This window comes from Choloepus didactylus, chromosome 23 (genome assembly GCF_015220235.1).
Source record: "Choloepus didactylus isolate mChoDid1 chromosome 23, mChoDid1.pri, whole genome shotgun sequence".
Taxonomy (NCBI): domain Eukaryota; kingdom Metazoa; phylum Chordata; class Mammalia; order Pilosa; family Megalonychidae; genus Choloepus; species Choloepus didactylus.
The window spans coordinates 8,617,804-8,638,471 of record NC_051329.1 but is presented as its reverse complement, the minus strand read 5'-3'; the positions used below and the strand labels follow the sequence as shown (position 1 = coordinate 8,638,471).

At 37.0% G+C, this 20,668-nt stretch overlaps 1 protein-coding gene and 1 non-coding gene across 4 annotated transcripts in view; both read left to right on the top strand.

Moving 5' to 3' along the window:
- Positions 1–11,890, top strand: part of KNTC1 (kinetochore associated 1) — a 103,456-nt gene extending 91,566 nt beyond the window's left edge. For all 3 annotated transcript variants that reach the window (XM_037816713.1, XM_037816714.1, XM_037816715.1), the window contains 12 exons: positions 809–887; positions 3,215–3,333; positions 3,699–3,834; positions 4,419–4,514; positions 4,902–4,958; positions 7,291–7,345; positions 7,429–7,492; positions 8,043–8,172; positions 9,230–9,319; positions 10,009–10,154; positions 10,788–10,878; positions 11,782–11,890. In XM_037816713.1, coding sequence (XP_037672641.1) covers positions 809–887; positions 3,215–3,333; positions 3,699–3,834; positions 4,419–4,514; positions 4,902–4,958; positions 7,291–7,345; positions 7,429–7,492; positions 8,043–8,172; positions 9,230–9,319; positions 10,009–10,154; positions 10,788–10,878; positions 11,782–11,802 — 1,084 coding nt within the window. In that variant the 3' untranslated portion in view covers positions 11,803–11,890. The remainder of the gene's footprint in view (positions 1–808; positions 888–3,214; positions 3,334–3,698; positions 3,835–4,418; positions 4,515–4,901; positions 4,959–7,290; positions 7,346–7,428; positions 7,493–8,042; positions 8,173–9,229; positions 9,320–10,008; positions 10,155–10,787; positions 10,879–11,781) is intronic.
- A 1,549-nt stretch (positions 11,891–13,439) lies between these two features.
- LOC119519662 lies at positions 13,440–13,546 on the top strand. The gene has a single exon (XR_005214064.1). It is a non-coding gene; the product is annotated as a U6 spliceosomal RNA (small nuclear RNA).
- The last annotated feature ends 7,122 nt before the right edge of the window (positions 13,547–20,668 follow it).

Sequence of the window (20,668 nt, the reverse complement as noted above, 5' to 3'; positions counted from 1 at the left end):
AAGTAGGTCTAGTGGCCTGTTAACCTCTACACTGTACCTTGTCCCTGAAGATCCGATCGTGAGAAGAGGCATGGAAAGACGAACCCAAGAAAGGAATTTCTCCGGGTTTAGAGCAGAGCTGGCCTAGCCACTCACTTGTTGCCCTCCTCTCCTCTGCACTCCCACCTGGTCCTTGCTTAATTATTTAAGAGCAGGTGTATCTTTGTCCAAGCAAGAGGTACTTCCTGGAGTATCTGACTGGACCAGCCACACAGGAAGTCTTAGAAACATTTCAAAAGAAATAAAAGATCCCAAGGAGGAAATCCAAAAGGGTACTTCATGCAGAGTTGATAACTTCCTGCTTTTTCCCACTGAAAGCTCCACCTGTGCCTCCAAAGATGCCTGATCCGTCTTGCACTTCTGGGAGGGGCTGACCAGTCCTGAGTCTGCCGAGTGAATTGTGTCACCAACTTTGAGCTCCTGTGTAATAAAACACAGCATTTCCCATGCATATTACTCAATAATGTACTTTATAGCTGTGGTTTGCATTAATTTTCTGAATTAAGAGAATTTTAAATAGATTGATCAGCCATTTTACAGATAAGACTGAGGCCAGCATGTATTGTATTTACTATCCTCTTTAGCTATGTGGGAACTCCAGGAAAGATTAAGCATTCTTTAAAAGGGAATGCAAAATTATTGACCCATATTCCTTCAAGCCTACATTTGGGATATCTAATGACTTTTTCTAAAGACAGTGAAACAAGCCTATTGTTTGGTAATCTATCAGTAAATTAAAATATAAATGTTATTAAATTTCTTTTCTCAGAGTCCAGTATCTCCTTCTGTCTCGTCCGATTGATTACAGTTCAAGAATGCTGTTTGTGTTTGCAACATCAGCTACAATTGTAAGCTCTAGAGATACAGTCAAAACTTATTTTCATCTCAGTTCAGTAATTTTTTTCCCTGTGTTTTTACTATACTTGATTTCACTAACAGATGGTTAAGATAAGATAATGCTCACTTACTTACTTATGCAAAGCATATCTTAAATGTATAAACAAGGATTATAATGTGCTGTGCTCCATTTAGTGCGGGCTTCTGTAACATCCTGCTTAGCAAACTGAATGGGCTGCCTATCCACAGTCCCCACAGGTTATCTACAGTCAGTTATTAACTCCCTGACCAGTCAGCATTCTTAAAACCAGGGGGCCTAACCAACTGACCGTGAGAAAAGTCTCAGCCTCTGCATGATCTGGCTTCATTCTCTAGGCCTGCCACCCTCCCTGGGGACTGAACTCGAGCTAGACTAAACTTTCAGTTTCTCCTAAAAATAACCCATCCTTTTTGGCCTTTAGGCTTTCATATATTGTTCACATTGCCTGGAATTCTCATCTCCCCTCTTCCCTCCCTCCTTTCCTCCCAGGTGGCTAATAATTACCCTTCCTTTTGGATTCCACTTCACTTCCTCTAAGGCCAGTCTAAGTTGGGTGTTTCTCTGTGCTCTCTCTTACTTAGCCCCTGAGCTTCCTTCTTTTACAGAATCTACTGTATCATCTGTTTATCTGTAGCATCTTTAGCTGCTTCATCACCTCAGTTCACAAATCTTTTGGTCTCAGGAGCCCTTTACACTCTTAAACAATACCTAGGACCCCGAGGAGCGTTTGTTTATGAGGGTTATATCTATCAGTACTCACCATATTACAGATTAAAACTGAGAATTTTTTAAGATTATTTATTCATTATTTAAAAACGACAAATCTATTACATATTAACATAAATAAGATTTTTATGATGACTGTATTTCCAAAATAAAAAAATATGGTGCGAGAATGACATTGTTCTATATTTTTGGAAATCTCTTTAATGTCTAGCTTTTAGGAGAAAGCAGATACTCATATCTGCTTATGCATTCAATCCATTACAATATATGTTTTGGTTGAAGGATATGAAGAAAATCTAGTTTCAAAAAGATATGTAGTTGGAAAAGGAAGGGGTATTTTTTATAGCCTTTTCAGATAATTGTGGACATTCCTTGATACTCCACCAAAACTTGACAAGTGATAATTTCTTTTAACAAGTAGTTGCAATGTAGAATCTGAAACCATATAAATTTTAGTATTCTGTTATACCAAAATCTATAGGTTTATCTTATACTTTGAATAAGTCTTTTACCCGTGCATGATTTTGGAAAATATTGCAGGTCTTCCAATATTGACACACTTCATTATAAAGTATCAAATAATACATTCATTAATATCACCACTGATCTCATCAGAAAAGTTAAGAACTAAGAACTAGTTGAGAACTATCGCTCACAGTGGAGGATACAAGATTTCCAAAGCTATGATTTTCAGCTGAAAGCTCGAATTTTATCATTTCCAATAAATACTGTGCATTGTTTTCCTTGAATTGATAGGCATACTTTATTCATTTTCTTGAAAATGTCTGCCAGATACTCATGTCTGAATTACCTCAGTTTGCCTATCAGTTGTACCTTGAAGTGAAAATGGTATTCCATGAAAACTGACTAGTTCAGCTCACAGCCCAAAAAATGTAACAAGTGCTTTTCCTTGAGAAAACCATCACACTGCAGTATGTAGCAAAGTAGACTACCTATTTTGTCACACAGCATAAAAATGTATATATTTTAATTAATTAGTATTGACATGTATTCAAATGCGAATGCATCTTAATAGTATGTATCTTCAAGAGTTGAGATTTAATAAAATTAATTTTTACTGCTTCATCAAGGACATTGTTAAGTGAAAGCTGTCTTTTGCTTGTTTTATTTTTTTTAATTTTTTTATTTTTTTATTGTTTTGTCTTTTGCTTTTATTGCTGCAAATGTGTGGTGGTGAAAACACAAAGGCATCTGTGGCTCTTGGGTGACACTGCCTTGATTGGTGCTAGGAGTTTTACCCACCCTTGCTTTTTGCACCATCAGTGCCAATATTAACTACATAAAACATCTTATGTTATTACGAGCAAAATAGTTTTGACCTCCTCCCTCTCTAAAGGGTCTTGGGAACCTCCTTCCCAGTGGTCCATGGACCACACCTTTGAGAACCCCTGATCTATACTGTGGGTTCCTTGAGGGCAGAGACTGACTTGAATTTTTTTTTTTAAAAAGTCTCCATTCAGGTTTCTTGTTGCTTGTTGCTTAAGTTGAAATTCATTTACCCAACTATAGCCTGCAGGTGTGCAACTCTGCAAACCTCTTTTGGTTTTACAGACACTAGGAACGCATCAGCTAACTTTTGCCCATAGAACACGAGCTCTTCAATGCCTCCTCTATTTGGCTGACAAGGAAACTATAGAATCTCTTTTCAAAAAACCCATTGCTGAAGTGAAGTAAGTAGAATTTTTAAAATTGTGTTAAGAGAAGGGAAACAGATCATTTTTTGGAACCGTAACTTTTAACCCCCTTAATTCATAAGATACGTAGATACGTGTAGCTTTGAAGATCCTTGACATTTTGACAAAGGGGAAATGGTCCTTTGAGAATATCTTGTTTTATCATTTCTTTGAGATATTTAGAAATTGAATGTTATCTTCATCTTGCTCAGGTTGATGTCTGTTATATTCAATGAATATATTTAGAAACCCAAGGTGGACACTTACAAACAAACTGGCGTAATGTTTCCATATGAGATCTTTTATTTTAAATGTAAGTGAAGCTTATAAGAATGATTCCTATAAATGCCTCTGTTTTCCAGATCTTATTTGAAATGTTTGACTTTTCTGGCGTCATTTGAGACTTTGAATATCCCCATCACATATGAATTGTTTTGCAACAGTCCTAAAGAAGGAATGATTAAGGGTCTGTGGAAAAACCACAGCCATGAATCCATGGTATGTACGCTGCCACCATTCTCAAGTTCCCGAAAGATAAAACCAGAGAGACTCTGTTCTTGTACAGGTCCACTGCTCTGAAATTTTTCTAACTTCCTATCCTGGCAGGTGATCAGGCAACTTGGAAGGTTCTCATTCCTTTTTTCCTTAAACCCAAAGCCTAACATTATCCATTTCAATAAGACGGAGTGTTTTTACAGCCCTTCCCAAGGCGTGCCATGCCCTCCTTTATATAGTTAGGGAGGAAGACTGTCCCTCCTACAGAGGAAGGGGTCTTGCTTCTCTCCCTCCTAGCTGACCATGAGCTAGTTGGCACTCAGAGGGGGAAGGGTCTAGAGGCAACAGGCAAATGGTTCTTGAATAGAAGGAAGAAAAGGGGGAAAGTCTGAGATGCTGATTATGAGTCCATGACAGCAAGGGGAAAAAATCCCTTTTTTTTTACTGTTATTTTTTTTAATTAAGGAGATGGGAACCTTCATTGAAATTAGGCAATAGACACACCTTTATTATAAGCATATTTTGTATTAAGCTGTGCTACCTTTTCCAAAGGTAGTTTGAATTACTGATGTCTTCTTTGGCTTCAGGCGGTAAGATTGGTGACTGAACTTTGTTTAGAATACAAAGTCTATGACCTGCAGCTTTGGAATGGAATCTTGCAAAAGCTTCTTGGCTTCAATATGGTAAGTAAGACTCAGAACCCTAAACTATAGTGTATAATATAGTTTTAATGCAGCATTTTGTATTGTTAGTTGTCACTGAACAGCTATCAATGTGTGTATGCTGAAAACACAGTCTTTCTCACTGGGTTCATGCCAAACCAAAAAGAGCTTGGTGACAGGCCATAGCAAGTGCAAACTCGAGAATGACGTAAATTACACTGTTAAAAATGGGAGGTTCCCTGACTTTTTTTGGTCTTTGTGAATTTGCAAGTGAACTTCTCTGACAGTTCTCATAGAAGATGAATTTTACTGATATTTCTGTTGAAAGTTGAAGAAGCTGATATTTCATGTAGACGTTTGCATTTTGGTGATGTTTATAACTTTGTAATTTTATTTTATATTTTACAGATTCCTTTTCTAAGAAAAGTTTTAACAGCCATTTCTAGTATCCATTCTTTATGGCAGGTACGTAATTTTTTAAAGTACATTTTATTGAACTTAATCTTCATACTTGGTGGCCTAGTGACTGCTAGGCATGCTGGCTCTCATAACCAACTGCTCAGTAAAGAACAAGGCTGATCTGCTCCAGACTGATGTTACATTATCGTGGTGGCCAGAGCCTTATCACTCAGCTCAGATGTTGCCACCTCAAAAACATCTTTCCCTAGTTCTCCAGGCCTCATGAATGCTATCTTTGTTTATGTTCCCAAAACACCTTGTTTCTACTATCCCTATCACATTTGTCACTGCATAATTTATTTTGATTTCATTCTGGGCTGCCCCTTTTGGAATTTGAAGATATTTAAAGTCAGGGACCATGTACAAGTTGTGCACACCCATAATCATTGTAATAAATATGGATTCTATTTGAATATGCAACTTATTCTTAGTTGAATAAATTAAAAAACATAGAAGTGTTCTGAGTAGCACATTTCATAAATACCTCCCCAGAAGTAACCATAGATTAACAATTTTTCATGTATTTTTGCATATATTCATGTGGGTATGTATATCATTTTTGTACATATAAAGGTAATCACATTCTGGAAGAAGTGTTTTTTTCATGTAACAGTGGTAATTTGGAGATTGTTCCGTATCAGCACATAGAGATCTCTTTTCTTAAAATTGAGATATAATTCACATATCAGAAAATTCACCCTTTGAAAGTGTACAGTTCAGTGGTTTTTATTACACTTATAAGGTTGTACAACCATCATCACCACTATTTAATTCCAAAACACTATCATTTCCCCAGAAAGAAACTGTTCTGGTTTGCTAATGCTGCTGGAATGCAAAATACCAGAAATGGATTGGCTTTTATAAAAGGGGGTTTGTTTGGTTACACAGTTACAGTCTTAAGGCCATAAAGTGTCCAAGGTAATGCATCGACAATCGGGTACCTTCACTGAAGGATGGCTGATGGCATCCTGAAAACCTCTGTTAGCTAGGAAGGCACGTGGCTGGCATCTGTTTCAAATTCTGGTTTCAAAATGACTTTCTCCCAGGACGTTCCTCTCTAGGCCACAGTTTTTCAAAATGTGACTCTCAGTTGCTCTTGGGGCGTTTGTCCTCTCTTAGCTTCTCCGGAACAAGAGTCTGCTTTCAACAGCCCTCTTCAAAATGTGTCTCATCTGCAGCTCCTCTCTCATCTCCTGTGCATTCTTCAGAGTGTCCCTCTTGGCTGTAGCAAGCTCTCTCCTTCTGTCTGAGCTTATATAGTGCTCCAGTGAACTAATCAAGGCCCATGCTGAATGGGCAGGGCCACACCTCCATGGAAATTATCTAATCAGAGTTATCACCTACAGTTGGATGGGTCGCATCTCCATGGAAAGACTCAGTCAAAGAATTACAATCTAATCAACAATAATATGTCTGCCCCCACAAGACTGCATCAAAGAACATGGCTTTTTCTGGGGGGCATAATATATACAAACCAGTACAGAAACTCTGTACCCTTTAGCAGTCACTCTCCATTTTCCTCTCCCTCCAGCTCTGGCAAACACTAATCTACTTCTGCCTCTACATCTATTCTGGATGTTTCATGTTAATAGAATCATACAACATGTGACCTTTTGTGTCTGGCTTCTTTCACTTAGCTCAGCGTTTTCAAGATTCATCCATGTTATAGCATGGATCAGTATTTCCTTTTGATGGCTGAAGAGTATTCCATTGTATAGATAGACCATATTTCCTTTTTCCATTCATTGGGTGTTTCCACTTTTTGGCTCCTGTGAATGATGCTGCTATGAACATTCATGTACAAGTTTTTGGGTGGACATGTTTTCATTTCTCTTGGTTATGTACCTCAGAGTGGAATTGCTAGGTCGTATTTTAATTTAACCTTTTGTGGTATATTACATTATAAATATTATATATAATGTGGAGCATAATGTACCATAACTTATTTAACTACTCCCCCCTTAATGGAAATCTATGTTGTTTCCTTATTCATCTGTCTGAAATTATATCCCCTTCCCAGTCCCCCTTTCCTGCTTCCATAGCACAATGTTGGGCATATACTAGGCTTAGTATAAATTTTGGTTTCTGAGTTGGGTTCTGATACTTTTTGCCAAGTGAACCAATAATGAATCAGCCACGATTTTATAAGATCCTGAAATATTCTGTTTTGAAGAAAATTGTCCTAGAATCTTAATTGTCTCAAACAGAAAGATACCAATTTATGACTTTGGTCTTAGCATCCAGAAAATAAGCTTTCAATATATGGCTTTGGGACCACAAAATAAAGAGTGTTCATAATATCCCAAACACAAATTCTTTCATGCACTTGTTTCCACAGGTTCCTTACTTCAGCAAAGCTTGGCAGCGTGTAATACAGATACCGCTACTTTCAGGTATTTTTGTCTCCTCTGCAGCCTTAACAATATCATTTTATAGTAAACGTTTGTACATACCATTGTCATTTTTTTATCTTCAGCCTCTTGTCCTTTGAGTCCCAGTCAGTTATCAGATTGCTGTGAGAGTCTCACCGCAGTCCTAGAGTAAGTAAAATACTTGTTTTTCTACCAAACAATAAAATGTGTCGCTTAATAAATCTTTTCTATTAAACATCGCTTATGGGTAATTCCTTTTTGTTGGAAAGTTAAACGTACCTCTTGTTTTTATAATAAAATATTATTTTTACAATGTCTATTTTCCATGTGCAGTGCAACTATTAAACTGATTTTCAATAAGTGCTCTCTAAAATTAGTATCTAATTTTAATGTAAGTATAGAGTACCTTTTGGGACTACCTTAAGTCATACAACAGTCTCCTGGATTATGATTTGAGTCTTCTGAGAATTTATCTTTAGGCATGTATAGGTTTTCAGGCAGAATCATGGTAGCAAGTAGTCATCTATGTTCCTTTAAATAGACTCTTATTCCACTAAAAATGACATGAAAGACTCGAGTTACTTGCTACTAAACATATATTATGCATAGAGTTTTAAACTTTAGTGTTTACAATTATTGAAAGCTGTGGACAGCTCTGAAGACCAGTACAGTCTAGTGATCCTGACAAGTTATTAACGCATTATGTGCTCTCTTGGAGATGTCCTGTTTCAGACGATCTCGATATGATTGGAGTTGCCAGGCAGTATGTCCAGTTAGAGCTTCCAGCTTTCGCATTAGCCTGTCTGATGCTCATGCCCCACTCAGAAAAGAGACACCAGCAAATTAAGGTATCTTGCAAATCATTCCTCCTAAGATATCTTGCAAATCTTCCTTCTTGGGCTGCCAAAGAAATTGAACGTCTCACCTTGCAGATCCCTAGCAAAAGTCTGCATTTTCCTTTCACCAAGCCTGCAGAGCTTCAATATGGGTGGGGTGGAAGGTTTGTGTAAGGGTGAATGAGAAATGAGACTGAAAAGAAGATTAAGGTCAGATTGAGGGATGCTTTATCAGTGCTTATCCCACTGATAAAGTCGTGTTCTTTATCAGGGGAAAGCAGCTGCCTTTCTTTGAAGAGTAGAGTGAAATGATCAAGGTGGTATTTTAGAAGGAACAACCCATGGTGGGGAGTGGAGGGAGAGGTAGCAAGAAGGGAAATCCATAAATTAGAAGGGAGCTATTGCATTTGAATAGGATTTTATATCACTTTATGGGATAAGTACCCAAAGTAGGGTGGCTCCCTAGGAAGGCAACTTTGAATCAGGACTGGATGTGGGAGGGAAGAGTCAGATTTTATGAGTGGGTTCCTAACAAAAGGAGCCAGGAGCATTTTGAGGACAGAACTTTTAAAAATGGCAATCCCTCATTTCCTTTACAATATAGAACAAACAGAACAAAGCCTTTTGAAATATTTTGCAGTTATTTCCTCACAGGGAGACAAGTCTGAATGTAGATAGATATCTATGTAATTGAACACATTTTTTGTCTTTTGCTCTACTTCCATTTTTTCCAAAGCCATTTGTGTTCATCTTTGACTTTTTTTTTTTTTTTTTTACTTATGCACAAACTCATTCGTTGTACATTTCAAAGATGTTTCAGCATTTAAATAGTTTCCTTTTGGCTCTTAGAACAACAAAACGCCTGTTAAACAGGTTTTGCTGTTGGAATAAGTACTTGTAAAATGCTTTTTTCCTTATTTGGTGATTTTTGTTGTTGTTCATAGAGGTGTTTTTTCCTATATTAGAAATTCTTTGAGCTACTTTAAATTTAAAAAAATGAAAATCTTCCTGACAAGTCAGAAATTAGTAATAATGCTTTCCTATTAATCACACTTTGATTTTTCTGTAGAATTTTCTGGACTCATGCAATCCTCAGGTCATTTTACAGCAATTAGAAGAGCATATGAATACTGGCCAGTTAGCAGGATTTTCACATCAAGTAAGAAGCTGTTTCATCTCCTTTTTGCTATGAAAAATTTGATATTGAAAGGCAATAGTTTCCCTCAAAGCAAGATTAAGCTGGTTTATATTCCTTGTTGAAAATTAGTATCTCTAGCTGTTTATTAATATATAAGCTTATTTTGCTTTTTTTTAAACCTCAGTAAATGTTTAAACACTATCTTGCTTATGACTGTACCCTCACGGCGTAGCATCATGTCTGACCCTAAAAGACATCGGTCAGTGTGCACTGAACAGATGGACAGAGGCAGGCAAGCCCTAATCAAGGAAATTCTCTAGCCACACTGCAAGAAATCATCTGGATTATCTGTAAATCACCTGCTAATCAACTCTTAGAGGAATCAAAAACATAACTGCAGACTACCTAGAAAACGAATGGTTGCCCTACATATCAGAATTTAAAGAGTACCTTTAAAATTGTGCTCAGTGAAAAATTTGTAGACTTTTCTGCCTCATAATAATTCCCAAAGTGCTTAGCAACAATTGATTTTTTATTTATTTACTATCTATTGAAATGGGCCCTCCTTCCCCTCTGTCCACCCCATCAAAAAGTAGGCTTTGTCACAATGCAATGATAATTTAGCTTCTGAGGTCAGAAATATTTTCAGTATTGAATAAAGACTTGGAATTTAACACATTTTAAGTGTGATTATACCTGTCATTCCATAGATTAGAAGTTTGATTCTGAATAATATCATAAATAAGAAGGAGTTTGGGATTTTGACAAAGACAAAATACTTTCAAGCATTGAAATTGCACATGATGAATGCCAACAATATCTCTGAACTAGTAAACTATTTAGCAAATGAATTAAGGTAAGTCAATTAAAAAAAAAAAAACTTACTATAGAATTTCCTTAAAATTTATATTTTTTGGGGGAAAAATATAAAATAATTGTATGGCTATTTGGTTGTAACTAAAGGTTCCAGATATTAAGCTACAGCATTACTGCACATACCCAGAAGTTAGTTGTCTTGTAACCCGATCCCTTGGAACATGAGTTTGGAATCAAGCAATTACGCAAGCTGCTTGATCCCTCACAATGGGTATCTCGCAGTCCTGTTCTAAAACCATAAATTATAATTTTATTCCTTAGATCCTTGCTCAGAGAATTGATGGCTTTGTGTAACATATAATTTTTGCTAAACTATTTGCTGTCAAATTTTCTAGCACCCACAAGTTTAGCACGCGCGAGTTGCCCATTCCTTACTACATGCTGTGGATTTCTTTCTGCTTGTTTATCTTATGTGATCCAACCGTAATTATATATGTCATTTATGATTGAGGTAGAATTGGTAAATAATAAGCTGCACATATTTAAAGTGTACAAGTTGGTAAGTTTTGACACATGTATACCTGTGAAGACATCTACCAGAATCAAGATAGCGAACAAATCTATCACCTCCAAAAGTTCCCTCATGTCCCTCTTTTTCTTTTTGATTCCACAGCTTAGATGAAGCCTCTGTCTTTATAACTGAATATTCCAAGCATTGTGGAAAACCCGTGCCCTCTGACGCTGCTCCCGGTGAAATTCTAAAGGTAAAGCTGGCTGATACTTACGGAGGTTTTTAACTGGACGCCGTTATATTTCTAGGGTCTTGGAATTGCCCAACCTTTTCTGGTGTTCTGGAGATAAATGCATTTTTATGTGTGAGTGTGTACGTTTTTAAATTAGAGAGTCCTAGACCAGAAAGCAAAGACCATGGTTCTAATCTCAGCTCTAGCACTTAGCAGAAGTGTGACCTCGGTCAAGCCGCTTAACCTGTGTGGGCTCCACGGGGTTTCTCAGGCTTCCCAATGTGATTTCTCACTACAGTGTTGTGTTTAATATTAAAGTAAGTGAAAAACTAAATTTTAAAAGGCATTGATTAATGTCATGCTTGGGTATTAATTACTTTTATTTTCTCCTTTTTTAATTATCTAAAACATATAGAAAAAAAGGGAAATATAGAACAGCAAAAAAGAAATCAAACTAATTTCTTGAAATTGCACTACCCAGTTTTGGTTTTCATCCTTCCAAAATTTTTCTATATAAAATAAGCATATATATTACTTCTCCCCTATTTTGTTCTTAAATATAAAGTAAACTTTTTATTTTGATCATGTTTTGGTAGTTTTAGTAAACCTAAGTATTCATTAAAATAGTCTACCTTTCTTAACTTTTATTAATAACTTCCAATGTTAACTTCCAGTCTGCTGTCCTCAGTGGCATAAGATTACTTTTTTCAAAAAGGGAGAATATTGATTCAGGAGATAAATTGATGACCCTTATAATGTGTTTTTCCCTCTAATTATACCTGTCTAAAATGCCAAATAATTTTATATCTAGGTTTTTATCAGTAGAGTTAAATCTTAAGTTCTATAATTTGTCTACTCATTTTCTATTTTAACAAGTAAGTGACACTCATAAAAAACTCTTCTGTGGTGTTTTTTCCCATTTAGGTGTTTCTTAGTGGATTATAATAAATCATCAAACCTTTTTTCAAGAAGAACTAGAGGAATTTGGAGTCTGCTGTTAACTGACCATGTTGATTACAGTTTAAGAAGTGTACAATCTGTGTATTACAGTTATTTGTCAAACATTATCCTACAACTAATAACTAAGATGCTTAATATTAGCATAATTTTGTCCCGTAATGAATGACTCACATTCTAAATTAATAAATCTCTTCCTTGCCACAGTTACTTGTATAATTTATAGAGACTATCAATTATTTGCACCATATATGAAGAAAACAAGATGCAAGAACATTTCACTCTTCCCCCATATCCTAAAGCAACAACCTATATCCTATTTCTTCCATACATGTAAATAAGAATAGCAATCTTTTTAAAGTTATCCTAAACAAGTGTATATATAATTTCTGCTGCAGAGTGTTACCAGTCAGTGGCCAGTCAGGCAAATAGAAACTACTTTAGATATTTCAAGCAGAGAGGGATTTAGTGCCAGGACTTGAATATAAAGGTGTTAATAGGACTGAAAGAGTAAAAGGGAGACAGAGGGGGTGCTGGAGCAGCAAAAGGAGGTTAGTAGCCAAAGATCAGGAAGCTGCTGCTGTCCCTCAGTGGAGCCACGAGACCACATTTGCAGCTGGGCCGTTGCAGATGCGACCACCGGACCTCCACAGTGCTGCCCAGAGTGGCCCTCAGTCACTCTCAGCTTCTGCGGCCACTGCCAAGCCCACCACCAAGAGGAAAAATAGCTTTTCACACTCCCCACCCTTCTAATTCTTGCACCAGTGCCAACAAATGAGGAGCCTGCCAGGGCACCGCATGGGAGGGAGCCCAGGCAGTGAGGCCTGCAGTCTCCAGCCCCAGCAGCAGAGGGCGGCAGGGCAGGGCGAGCGTGCTGCTGGAAGCCAGCAGGTGCCACCCGTTCACAGAGTTTACATCACACCATTCTTCTGTTGAGAGTCTTTGACACTTATGAAAAACTTGAGCAAACCAAATTTGATGTTACTAAAATTATTTCACCTTTGTTTTGCCTGTTGGGAAAAATATTTCTATACAGGAGTCTCAGTGTAACATCATGAGAAAAAGACCTGGATTTTGGAGTAAACCAACTCTGAATCTGAATTCTGGCTCTGTCACTTGGACAAGTTATTTAACCTCTCTAGGCCTTAATTCCCTTATGTGTAAAATGAGGACAGTAAAGGCACCTACCTCCTAGTGATGTGTGAGGTCTGAATGATGATTCATATAAGATGTTGAGCATGTACCTGTAAGTGCCTGAAATGTTAGCTGTTATTAGTATATAGATTTCTAATTGCAATTAATGCACAAATTATTTTGTGCTTTGCAAATTTTTATCTTAAATGTTTCTCATTTTAAATGCAAATAGCTTAATCTACACTAGTATTCAGTTTAATAGAATATGGTCAAAACTTTAAACAGTCCCCTATAATTGTTTATTTGCTTAGGTCTTAGAACAACATCTTGTAAAGTTCATAAGTAAATAGAATAGCCAGGATAAGTCCAGAGAACAAGAGCATGAGGGAGGATTAACCTGGCCAGAAGGTAAAACATTTAATAAAATCTCAAAAATTAAAACAATACCAAGAAATGGATTGGCTTATATAAGACAAAACAAAACAAAAAAAGTGCTCGCTTTGGCAGCACATATACTAAAATTGGAACAATACAGAGAAGATTAGCATGACCCCTGCTCAAGGATGACATGCAAATTCGTGAAGCATTCCGTATTTTTTTAAAGTATTTATGTGTTTAAAAAAAATAATGATAATTAAAACAACATGGTACCAAAAAGCTAACAGATCAATGTAATGTAATAAGAAAGTCTAGAAATAATTTTAAAACAAATGGCATTTACTGTATGGAAAAGTGTCATTTAAAGTCATTCACAAAAATTCCGGATGGATCAAAAACTACAATATAAGTACTGTAGTAGAAAAAGCTAGTAAAAGCATGGGGAAAGTTTTTTGTAATTTTGATGATACTGGAGGTCTTCCAAAGTTTGACATAAAACCTAACAGCTATAAAAATTTGATAAACTTGACTACATAAAAATTTAAATTTTCTGTGTTTGGCAAAACTCACCATAGGCAAATAAGGTAACTGACAAATGCAAAATAATTACACAACACATTTCACAGGCAAGGCTAATTTCCCAAATATGTAATGATTTCCTAAAATCAGTAAGAAAAGAAAAAATAAAAACAAAATGTGAATAAATGGATCATAGAAAAATAAATACAGATGACTTTTTGTTATTAATGTTTTTTAATTAATAGAATAACAGTTATACAAATAGCTTTTAAATATGTGAAAAGAAATAATTCCTCACTAATAGAAGAAAAATGCTAATTAAAACCACACTGAGATTCAATTTTTAACCTGGCAGAATGGCAGAAATTAAAGTTTTATACTGCTGTGTGGGCAGAGTTATACGGAAAATTATTTCCATATTACTGTGGGGATTTAAATTTGTACACCTTCTGTGCAGGGCAATTTGTCAGTATCTTCAAATACACCTACCCTTTGACACAGCAGTTCATTTCCAGGTATACAATCACACTTGTAAAAGGTATTCACTATACCATTACTGTAAGAGCAAGAGATGGAAACTAACCTACGTGCTCATCAAGAAAACAGTTCAGTAACCACATACAACCCTAACAAAGAATGAGAAAGCACTTGAGTACTGCTTGGAACAGACTCCAAAATGGGCATCCTTTTTTCTCACTCAAACATGTTGGAGAGCAACCTTTTGGATAGTGGAAGCCTCTGATAATATTATTTTAAGTGGAAAAAAAGCATGTTCCTTCTCCATCCAGAAACCCCAACTGCTCTTCCAGATATCTTTAAAACATAAATGTGAAACATGTAACATTCCACCAAGAATTATTGCTATAATATAACGTGATTTTTTTAATGCCCATAAATTCAATAGTGGATGAGTTTGTAGAGTAGACAACAAAATTAAACTGTCAATACAAATTAGATTTTCCTTTACTCCAATAATTGTATACTATTTTGTAGCATTGTAAAGATGCATAAAGTGCTAATAACACTTAGCAAAACAAGGCAATTTTTAAGTCACAGCCTAACTTCTGCCATACTCTGTTAGGTCAAACAGTCAAGCCTGTGACGATTTGGAGCCTTTAGGGACCCCAGAAAAGAATGTTCTTAAAGTTAATCCATTCCTGTGGGTATGGACCTGTTGTGAGTAGGATCTTATTAAGATGTGACCCACCTTACTCAGGGTGTGTCTTAATCATCTTACTGGGGAACTTTTTAAGAATGAAATTCACATCAAAAGAGTAAAAGCCATGGAAGCCAAAAGCTGGAAGTGACAAAATCCAGAAGAGAAGGAAGAGGCTGGTGGATGCCACCATGTGCCTTGCAAAGTGATGGGATCCAGGATTGCTGGCAGCTGGCCTTCAGGCAGAGAGCATTGCCTTGATGGTGCCTTGATTTGGACATTTTCACGGCCTCAGAATGGTAAGCTAGTTATCTAATAAATTCCCATTCTAAAAGCCAACCCATTTCATGGTATCTGCATGTTGGCAGGCTTAGCAAATTAAAACACCTACGCTTAATCAAGAGGAGAGGGACATAGACCCCACCATCCAATGGGAGAAATGTCTAAGAATGTGTGGCCATTTTTAAAAACCACTACATTAAGTAAAAAAGTAAGAGATGGAGTGGTGCGTATATATGCATCTATTTGTAGGTCTTTCAGTCTTCAAATTTGAGATGTTTGTAACAGCGTCCTACCCTCAAGTACCTCGGTTACAGCTTTAAAAAATGTAGTGTTTATCCTGCTGATTACACAGAGAAGTTTTTCTCTTTTTTTAAAATTGTGGTAGCATTTATAACACCGAATTTCCCATTTCAGCCATTTCCAGGGGTGCAATTCAGTGCTGGTAATTACAACCACAGTGTTGTGCTATGATCACCACCTCATCACCCCAAACAGAAACCCCACAACCACCAAACAATAACTCCCCATTCCTCCCTCCCCCAAACCTGTAACCTGTAATCTGCTTTCTCTCTTTATGAATTTGCTTATTCTAAACATTTCATATAAGTGCAATCATACAATGTTTGTTCTTTTGTGTCTGGCTTATTTCTCTAAACGTAATGATTTCAAGATTCATCCATGTATCAGAGCCTCATTCCTTTTTACAGCTGAATAATATTCCATTGCATGGATATACCACATTTTGTTAAACCATTCATCTGTTGATGGACATGGGTTGTTTCCACCTTTTGGCTATTGTGAAGAATGCTACTATTAACATTTGTGTACATATCTGTTGAGGTCCCTGTTTTCTGTTCTTTTGGGCATATACTTAGAAGTGGGTTTGCAGTCATATGGTAATTCTATGTTTAACTTTCTGAGAAACAGCCAGATTATTTTTCACAATGGCTGCATCACTTCACATTCCCACCAGCAGTGCATGAAGGTTCCAATTTTTCCAGATCCTTGCCAACACTTGTTACTTTCTATTTTTTTAATAGAACCCATCCTAGTGTGTGTGAAATAGTATCACATTGTGGTTTTGATTTTCATTTCCCCAACGGCCAGTGATGTTGAGCATCTTTTCATATGTTTATTGGCCATTTGTATACCCTCTTTGGAGAAAATGTCTATCAAGTTCCTTGCCCATTTTTAAAATTGGGCTGTTTGTCTCTTCTGTTATTGACAGCAGATAACATTTTGTTATTTCTGTCATCACTTTTCCATGCTTTTATAAAATTGTGATCCTACTGAATCATTTTTCATGGTTTTATGAAGTTATGATCCTACTGCATATGCAATTTCATACTTAATACCATTTTCTCTATTATAAACTTTAAAAATATTATTTTTAATGGTTGTGTTTTGTTTGATACAGTAAAAAGACCACAGGCTTTAGACACAGGCAAGTGTGGGTTCCAGTCCTGCCTCCACTTCAAGGTTTATGAACTGGGCTAACCTGCTTAGTCTCTCAGCCTCTTATCTGCAGAGTGGAGGTGATATACACTCCCTTCTATGGTTTCTGTGAGAGTAAAGGAGGTGATATATGAAGGCCATTGCTCAGTGTGTAGCAGATCATCAAAACTCTTAGACCATCCACTTTGTTGTTTCTCTTTATTTCTGGACATTTAAACATCAGCTTATTTTTCACAAAGCTTCTTTGATATTTGGGATCATTTCCTTTGTATGGATTCCCAGGGAAGGATTTACCAGGTCAAAGAATCTTTCACAGGCTTTACCTGCAAATTGCCAAACCGCATGCATTTCAAGAAGCCTTCACAAATGTCCACTCCTACCAGCAACCAATGAACGTCCATGTTACTCTAGCCTCCCCAGCACTGAGAATTGCACTTTTAAAAAGCCTTTTGCTAATTTGATAGGTGAAAATGGTATCTCACCATCTGAATTTGTATTTCTTTGATACATGAGTGATTGAACCTTAAGAAAACCAATGATAAGGCTGAAATCTCAAGTGGAGTCTAATTGTGTTCGTGGGCATTAAAGTGCAAGGAATGGAAGGGGTCAAGTGGTGGCACTAGAACTAAACAAATGGAAGTGAAACTCTGCTGGCTGGCTGAAACTAAGCTGAAAAGTTCCTCTTATCGGTGATCTCATTGTTCAGAATTAAGTTCTGATAGGTAAAGGGTTAGTTTTCAGTAGGACAGGGGTAACCTTTTTGGAACATAAATGTATTTGAACTTATTTTAAAAATCAGTTCAAAATTCAATTAGCCAGGCTCCTTCTTGTTATATTTATTATATTTTTATTACCTATGGTTATTATTACACCACTTTTGTGTCCTCACATTCTCCATACTGTTGCTGAAGCATATTCTTTTCTCTTTTTTTTCCCAATTTTTTTGTCATGGTAAGATACATAACATAAAATTTGCCATCTTAACCATTTTGAAGTTCTTAGACGTAAGCCAGATCTTGCCATTCCCTTGTTTCAAGCTCTTCACCGACTCCCCGTTTCACTTAGAATAAAACCCACATTCCAAACTGTGACATACCAACAACTTTGTACAAATTGGAAACAGGGCTTCCCTCCAGGAGGATGAATTATAAAAAGACTCTCCTCTCATTAGATCAATTACAAAAAGGCAGCTCCAGTGGATGGTCAAATGTTTAAACAGCACCGGCTTTAAAAGCTGGATTTCAATCCTTCCATGCTACCTGCCCATCACGCTGTGGCTCCCGAGGGTCCATGAGATCTAACACCCGCCTTCTCTCCCTGCCCCTCTCAGACCAGCTCCTGTCTAGCCTTCCCTGACCAACCCAACTCAAGCTGCCTCCTGCCTCTGCCACCTTCTATCGCAATACCATATTTCACTTCCTTCCCAGTACTCTCCAAAGTGATCTTTGTTGACCTGTGTGTTGACTCTCACCTGTGTATTGTCTGTGTCACCTGTGTGTTGACTCGCACCTGTGTATTGTCTGTCTCACCTGTGTGTTGACTGTCTTGCCTGTGTGTTGACTGTCTCACCTGTGTGTTGACTGTCCTGCCTGTGTATTGCCTATCTCACCTGTGTATTGTCTGTGTCACCTGTGTATTGTCTTTCTCATCTGTGTATTGATTGTCTCACCTGTATATTGACTGGCTCACCAGAACTTGAGTTTCATGAGGACAGAGGCCTTGTCTATTTTTTTCATCATTTTCTCCCCGGATCTGAGAACAGTGCCTGGTATTCAGTAGGCTCTTAATAAATATTTATGAAATAAATGAATTTTAACAATCCATTTGCAGGGTAAAATACCTTCCTTGAATGGTTCATGATGAAATGTACAAATTACACACCCATTACTCATGGGAAAAGAACAGGATGTTAGCAATAACTAAATAAGTAAGGGCACTATATTTAATTTCCATGACTCATGCACATTCATTATTTCTTGCTTTGAATGATGCAGCTAATTTTCATTCTCCAAGTACTGAGAGCAGACAATTTAATTAGTTGGGTGCTCGCAATCCACTTCCTAGGAAGAGGAAACCGAGACTGACGAGACAGAAGATACCCAGTTGTCTTTCTACTGTTTATTCTGGGGCCCAGAGGTTTGGGATCCGTTTGCTGTACCTATGTAAACACACTGGGTGCCTCCCTTGGGAAGTCTTTGACAATTCTCTTTCAGTAAGTAAGAGTGATCGCATTTATCCAGATGGGGGTAACCCTAGATTCCTTTTTGTTGAATGCTGCCAACCTAGAAAGAATAAACCAATAGCTTCCCAACTTTTTTATTGCAGACCCCTCAGAAAGACATTTGGGACACATCCTCCCAATATACATATATTCCTTTAGTAGTATTTTTCAAAGGAAGAAACAAAAAATAGAAATTCTCATATTTTCTTCCTGTACCCCATGGATTGTCCTGTGCACTACCCTTTGGAAACCACTGGAATAGACAACTTTACCTTTCAGTAAGTACTCTTTTCATATTGAGGCATAATATGTATATAGCTATATAATGATCCATATCAAAATACAGAACATTCTAGCACCCCAGAAGTCTACCTTGGGCTTCCCCCCAGTGCATCCCACCCCCAAAGATAAACACTGTTCTGACCTCTATGAGCACAGATTAGTTTTGCTTGGTTTTTTGCTTTATGTAAACAAACTCATACAGCATGTAATCTTTAGAGTCTGAATTTGTTTACCCAACATGGTAAGACTCATCCATGTTCTTTTAGAGCAGTAGCAGTAGTTCATTCTTTTCCATTGCTATGAAAACTCTGTTGTAATTCTTCTGGATATTTAGATTGTTACCAGTTTTTACAATTATGAATAAATCTATGAACATTCTTGCACATGTCTTCTGGTTGACACAACCACTCAGTTCTGTTGGGTGTATATCCAGGAGTGGATTTAACTTTAATAGATTCTGCCAAGCAATCTTCCAGAGTGTTTGTACCAATTTACTCTCCCACCAGCTATATGTGAGAGATTCAACTGCTCCACATACATTATAACACTGGGATTCAAAATTCCTTTTTTTTTTTTTTCCGGTGGCTAAACGTTCATGAAAATTTATTTTTTGTAATTATTTAGTACAAAAGTAACCCATACATATGGCAATAATTCAAACACAAAGAAAGGAATATGACAAAATGTCAAACCCTCCTCCTTCATCTAGCAGTCCTTTTAATTTTAGTCATTCTGTTGGTAGACCTTAACAGTACTCTTGATGAAGGGAAAATGCACAGGCATTCATCTTATCCTCCATTCTTGCTTCTCTTCCTTCTCTTTCCCCACTTGAGATTTTTGGATGAGTTAAACCTACGATGGGTCTGTATATCTTAGTAGTCCAGAGACTGTTGCATCTTGTGATTTAAATGGAAATGCACTGCAAGATTCTAAGTCTTCACTAACAGAAGTATAAATTGTACCGTGAACTTTGCAAAAGACTGGAGAAATACAAAGTTTTGTTTGTTTTTTTCCTTCTGAAACTCTTTAGATACTCAAAGGCAACCAGAAAACAAGGGATGGTTCCTCAAGAAAAATCAAGGCAGAATATTCAAGGGAATGTGTTTCTAGAGGAATTTTTCTCTTTTTGAACTCTCCTACCAGTGTCCATAGAACCTGGGAATGGGACCTCTAAACCGACTTTCCCTGAGTAACTACTTGTTCTAGTTTGCTAATGCTGCTAGAATGCAAAACACCAGAGATGGACTGGCCTTTATAAAAGGAGGTTTATTTGGTTACACAGTTACAGTCTTAAGGCCATAAAGTGTCCAAGGTAACAACACATCAGCAATTGGGTACCTTCACTGGAGGATGGCCAATGATGTCCGGAAAACTTCTGTTAGCTGGGAAGGCACGTGGCTGGCATCTGCTCCAAAGTTCTGGTTTCA